The sequence below is a fragment of the Lactuca virosa genome, chromosome 4 (genome assembly GCF_052849685.1).
Source record: "Lactuca virosa cultivar CGN04683 chromosome 4, Lactuca_virosa_CGN04683_v6, whole genome shotgun sequence".
In the NCBI taxonomy this organism is placed as follows: domain Eukaryota; kingdom Viridiplantae; phylum Streptophyta; class Magnoliopsida; order Asterales; family Asteraceae; genus Lactuca; species Lactuca virosa.
The window spans coordinates 526,878,321-526,885,208 of NC_136429.1; the positions used below are offsets into that span (position 1 = coordinate 526,878,321).

Consider the following 6,888-nt stretch of genomic DNA (forward strand, 5'->3'; position numbering starts at 1 on the left):
CCATTTGTTTAAAATCAGAGTTATGAGGAAAATAATGCAGAATCTTGAATCATAAAACCATTGATGTGTGTGTACAATCTCGCCTTTGCAATCTGATAACCACCAAAAAAACATTTAAATCCACAATTGTAAGCCAAACCATAATGAGTTCCCCAAAATACCCCACACAACAATACATATACAATGCACGCACACTAGGCCCACGACATAAGAGTGGATTGCCCCCGAGCCCACAACATAAGACTGGATTGCCCCCTCTCGGGCCCTCATCTTATGATTGGCTTGCTCCTGAGCCCACAACATAAGACTAGATTACCCCCCTCCCGGGCCCTCATCTTATGACTGGCTTACTTCTGAGCCCACAACATAAGATTGGATTGCCCCCTCCCGGGCCCTTAGCTTATGACGGGATTGCTCCCCGGATTTGTTGGCTTATAACACAAAGCAATACTGCCTCAACCCAACCATACTATGTCGATATATGCACACAAAACAATAACAAACAACACTTGTGTGTCATAGTGGATCTACTAACATAACACTACAACATAACAACATCCTACACATAAGGACATATACCGCAGTACAAAGTATAGTGAGAAAACTAACTTGGACGAAGAGCTAAAATCCACTACTCAAAGTTCCACAGTATCATCGACATGATCCTCCTAAACCAAACACATACTAAACTTCAGACTACAACCTAACACCACTCAAAGTTTGACAAAAAGTCAAACATGTCAAAAGGTCAATGCTCAACGGCCAAAGTCAACCCCAGACCACTCCTACGTCATGGCCATTCATTGGTCACGTCGTGTCATATTCACGACAAAACGATCACGATGGCACTAGGCGTCACGTCGTGGCAAGCAGGTTGCGACGTCGTGAAAGCTAAAATCTCATAACTTAATGGGTTAATCTCTTAATCCTTCAAGCCACCTATTCATACCTTCCATAAGGGCTTATTACTTTTATTCCAACATAAAATCGTAGCTTTATAGACTTGCATGCCCAATGCAAGTCTAGAACTCAAACTAGGTCAAAATGGAGAAATAAGACGAAAATATCATGTATGGAGCTCAATACATAATCAAACTTCAGATCCAAAAGATATAAAGATCAAGGGACCAAGATGAGCTATAAAGTTGCAAACTTTATCTCATTTAACCAACCCAAACTCGAAAATGAGCCAAGAAATGCAATAAATCCTAGATCTATGGAGAGAGAACCAAAAAAATGGAAACTTTATACATTCCCAAGCTCCACTAGATACAGGAGATGCAAGATCTGGAGTGATACACTCTTCCAACTAGCAAGCACACCGTCTCCTTTTTCTTCAAGGGCTAAAATCATCATAAAGAGCTCACAAGGTCAATATGAATGCTAGGGTTTTATCAGAGGGTGAAAGGGAGGTAATGGAGGTTGAGGGTGCCCTAGCCCTCACATTCCTTAAATAGGAGCACAAATCCCGAAATTAAGGTTAAACACCCAAGCAGCCGTCACACTATGACCAAGGGTTTGTCACGTTATGACGTACAAGATTGAAATGCACTTATACATATATTGCCACGTCGTGGCAACCCATGTTCACGTCGTGGAACAAGGTTATTCCCAAAAACCTCATCTTTGATCCCATTAAGTTTTTAGTTGATCCACTCTAGAAAAAGAGTGTTACAATGTTTAATGAAACTAATGAATATTAAGCAAAATATTTATATTTGGCGAAAGTTATAGCAATTTTGGGGTGTTTACGCTACTTATATAGTTAACACTTAAAACATGACACATCATAAAATGTTAATAGTTGGGGATTTACTTCACATGATGGGTCTTATGTGTTTTATTCTTTTTTATTTATATTTATGTAATCAATTACAAATCATGTGCAAAATTATTTTTCTTAGGAAATATATTTGCCAAATTAAAGCAATTCCATAAATTGCAATATTTTAAAATAATTAATTGTTTGCGATTAATATAAAATTTTGGTTATTTGATGATAATACTATTTTGGTATTTCCATGATTAATATGAAAATTGGGTTATTTAATGATAATACTCTTTTGGTATCTTTATGATTAACCCATAAAAATTTATGTTATTTTAACTTTATATCAAATCTCCCCGTCCATACCTTTCTCTCTCCCAGCTTTTTCCTCCCTTTTTTAAACACTCCCAATATAAAAGGCTTGACCGTATTTAAAATTATATTTTTATTATTAAATTACTTGTTTTTAATTAAAAAATACATTGCATCTCCTCCATAAACCGCCCAAACTCCCAGACACACACAGTTAACGAGAGATTCATTCATGTGTATGTGTGTTTGATTATATATGAATCTTGCATCAGAACAGAGCATCGTCACTTCGTTAATTTGAACTCTAGATTTCTGTTGAGAGATCACACCGCTTGTAAAGTTGTAATCTCTCTACAGATTCTGACGATCGGTATACTTCTGATTAATCAAGAGTCAGATTCATTTCTCTGAGTGCTACCGGCGTTTCAATTTGAAGATTTTCGCTTAATCTGCTGCGGATTTGAAGTTGGCAACTGTATGAGGTAATTTGTTTAATTGCTGTTCTTTGATTTGTTGTTTTGCCTGTTTTACTCTACGGACATTCACCATATTCGAAATCATTGTTTGTTTTTCGTTTTCTGTTCTAATCTCTGATAACATGATGGTGAATTGGTTTTAAGTGGAGATACATTTGACTATTCGTGGTGAGAAAACGACGTTTTGTCTTTAATTTTGTTTCTAAAAAAAGCCAAATGTTGTTTTTAGGATCACATTAACTCAGATTCTTCTGATAATTTTCACCATTTTAGTTCATCAACTGTGTATCAACTATCAAGCATTCACTCGCATTGTTGAAATGGAGTTATTGATATCTGTTTTTAGTTCGTTTTCCACTTATTCAACACAATCAAAAGCTCCAAAATGCTCGGTCGATTTAGAGTGAAGTGGATTTTTGACTTTTGATAGTCTTCCTTTTGACTTAATTTTTTTCATAGTCGAATTGAAAATCAAAATCTTCGGCGTTTTTAGAGGATCATCCGTTAAACAGTTAATAATAATGTTTGACCACATTTTTCAAAAAATCTCTTTCGATAGTGATACATTTGAAATCTGGAAGTTTTCAATTTCAAAAACGATATGAACAATGATCTTACACACGTACTCAATTCCAACCCCAATCATCTGTTGAATTCTCTGGAGCTTTTTGTTATGTTTCTACTTTCTACTGTAGGCGATATTCAGGATTGCTTTTTGACTCTTCTTTTTTGCTTTAAACACAAGTCAATCCCCCATTCCCCCTGGCCCTCTATCACTGTACTCATCTTAAACATGCTTATGCACAAATCATAATGAAGTTAGGATCTGTTAATACAATCACGCATTTTGTCATTACTATAATAATGATAATGATCAAAACAAATCAAGAAACATAAAAGAAAAAAGGATTAGGAGATGAAGTAGAAACTAGAAAGGACAGGGGTAGATGAAGCACATGTCATAGCTAGTAAAGCTTAAATAAGATGGAACACATGAAGTTATGAGTTTGTAAAACGACATACCACTGCAGGAAATAGTTTCACTAATTTGGCTTTGTGTCAGATATGTCATTTGTCTTACCCCCTTCTCTCAAATTCACCCCTTTAAAAGTTTAAATTAGAATTCAAGTAAAAATGTTAGGATTGAGAGAGTGTCAAAATGACCGGGTAATCCAACTGTCCACCAAGACCTCCCATGTCTGTCATATTCCTAAAGTGGGTAATATGGTAATTTACATGCTTTCTGTAAAAGCAAATTAACCTTTATGCATTAAGAGCACTGAAGTATAAAGTCGATTGTAGGATGGTTTGACAGCTTAACCATATAATCAAATAACCACTGAAAATTTTACCTAACAGGTCATAAATATTTTATTTTTGAATATATGCTTTTATTATTTGGTTTAATACTTTACTATTGTATCAAATGCTCGGTTTTTTTTTCTACTTTTTAATTTATGTCTCTACTTATTCTTTAATTTGTATCGATGATACCAAAAATAAAATTTGAATCTTTAGAATCCTAGACTGTGTAACTTGCCCTTTTATTAAGAGACATGTCTTTTTTTTTTTTTTTTTTTTTCAATTGAGTGATGAATGGGGCATCTCTAGATGCGTTAAAAAGGAACATTTGATTTTAGTCACTTTATCTTTGCTAGTTTTTATTATATAAATAAATGAATAATATATGTTTTTTTTTAATTTACATATTTATCGTTGTATAATATACATAATTAATAATTTTTTTATGCAAATAGCCTAATGAAATGAGTTTCTTTTATTTCCGTTATGTTTCACTTTATGAAAAAAAACAAATATTAATTACATACCAATTTATGCATATCTAAATTGATAAGATCTTAGTAATAAACTGAAAATAATATCATGATTGATAGAATGTTGTAGGTTTTTCTTAATTCTATTTTATGAAGTATTTTTTTTTAATTGATAAAATTATTAAACTACCCATTCAAGATATTGATTTTTTTTTTTTTCAAAACGAAGAGAGATTAATTAACTTCTCGAACTCTAAACCCTTTTTTGTAACAGATCTATGCATGCAAATTTGTGCCACGCTAATTTTTCAATTTCGTGAGTTGCGCCATGAAATTTTGTGCCTTATTTTAAAATGTTCAAATATATTGATTTTTGTAATTAAAAATCAGGGGTTGGTACACTTTTTTTTTTTTTTAAATTATCGTGCATATATTACTATTATAAAAACATATTTTAAATATGTACTATAAATATAAACAATTAAACATATGTCATCTTCTGTTGTTTAGTTTAAAATTAAAAATAACATGTTTTAGAAATTAGAATATATACGTGCATACCTAAACTCTTTCTAGATGTGCCATTATTATAAAGTATTGCATTTTTTTAGATCAATAATTTTACAATAAAAGATAATATTATCAAATGTGAGTCATTTCCTTACGAAAAATTATTACACGTTATTTTTGTTATATATATATATATATATATATATATATATATATATATATATATATATATATATATATATATATATATATATATATATATTTGTATTTCAAACAATGAGTGCGTGACACCACGCAAGTCCACCGCGCGTACTGAAAATATGACTTCTCGTTGTAGGTTTGATTAACCGGCTAACCACCGCCGACGGTGACGCCGCCGAAGAGGTTTGATCTCCGATGGTCAGGGAAGAAAACAATTGCCCATGTGAAAACCCATCACGTAATACACCCCCTACCACCGGAATCACCAGAAGAAATCACCGGTACCCGGCGGAGGAAGGCGGAGGGCCACAAGATCCAGACGTCGGATGCTCCGGCCAGTCTTGCCGGTCATGCACGGCGGGAGCAATCGCCGACTGCGTGGCAGTCTGTTGCTGCCCTTGCGCTGTCGTCAATTTCTTCACCCTCACTTGCCTCAAACTTCCATGGATGATGGGGAGAAAGTGTTTGGGTTTAGGTAATAAAAAGAAAAAAAAGTTAAAAAACGATGAAAAAGAAAAGGACAGAAGTGGAATTTTGAGAAAAGTTGAGGGACTAGAAAGTAAAAAATCGGAAAATTTAAGAGCTTTAGAAGAACAAGAAGACGAAAAAGACGACCACAGTGCAAGGTTCGAAACAGAAGTCTGGTTAGAATTGTATAAAGTTGATGAGTTAGGTTTCGGTAGAGTGTCCTTCACTGGAATTCAATCTCTCGAGTAACAAAAACAATGCATTCTTGACTTGTACATTGCAAGTAAAATGCTTATAAAAAATGACTTGTACATTGTGCTTTATAAGTTGTACACCGACAATTTGGTTATTTTGGGGTAAGGTTTTGTCTTGTAGCTATTTGAAAGATGAATATGGTAAAAGGGTGTGTGAAATGATTTGAAAGGAAGAATGTTTATGTGCATGTTTACATGTCCCACGCAATGTTATCATCAAATTGTACAATTTCCACCCTCCGTGACTCTGTCTTTTTCTATCCTACCCTTCGAATCTACTTGTACTATTTATTTTTGGGTAACTTTTTGTTTCTCTTTATAATTACATAAATAAATAACCACACATTTATTAGACACGTACACCAAATGTTGTGACTTTATCAATGTGACATGATATGGATCTTTAGAGCGTTGTGGATTTTGATATAAGAAATGTTGTATTGTGAATTTGACAATTTGTGATTAGTAAGTTTGTAACAACTTATTTGTAAACAACGAAAAAGTAATATGATGGTAACTAGCTTTGAAGGGGTCTTACGGGTCGGCCCATAAAAAAACTACACACAAATAATAAAGTTTGTTGTCACAAACAAAATGAATATCAATTTCAAAGTTTGGTTTGTTGATGATGAAACAGATTAGAGGACATATACATAATAGTGTCTTTCATGATGGAAGAGTGAATTTAATGCACAAGATTGCATACCGGTAAATTCTATGTTGAAGGAGTAATAAGTTATCGATTGAGAGCTCGAGAGGATGTGGTGAAGATAATGTCATCCATATAAAGAAGGAGATAGACAACACATGTCCCATGACGATAAATGAAGTGGGAATCACATCTACGATGATCGAATCGTAAGATAGTCATGAATTGACTAGAGTGGTGGAAGTAAGCTCATATATGGACTTTCACATCTGACATGCATGATTGGGTTTTGTTGAACAACAAATTCAAATTGTTGATGCATTTACATAGTATCACAAAGATCTTTATTAAGAAACACATTGTTAGACATTCATGTAATGAATAAGCCACTGAAGTGATACGACAAGGTTAAAAACCATACAAATAGTGGTCAGTTTTTAAAGTGGACTAGATGTCTCATAAAAGTCAATACACA

General features: G+C 33.7%; 1 protein-coding gene across 1 annotated transcript; it reads left to right on the top strand.

Annotated features, from left to right (window-relative positions):
* Positions 1-2,144: 2,144 nt before the first annotated feature.
* Positions 2,145-5,836, top strand: LOC145103723 (uncharacterized). Its single transcript, XM_079041000.1, has 2 exons — positions 2,145-2,562; positions 5,179-5,836. The coding sequence occupies exon 2, from the start codon at positions 5,238-5,240 to the stop codon at positions 5,757-5,759; it is 522 nt and encodes a 173-aa protein (XP_078897126.1). The 5' UTR covers positions 2,145-2,562; positions 5,179-5,237; the 3' UTR covers positions 5,760-5,836.
* Positions 5,837-6,888: the final 1,052 nt, after the last annotated feature.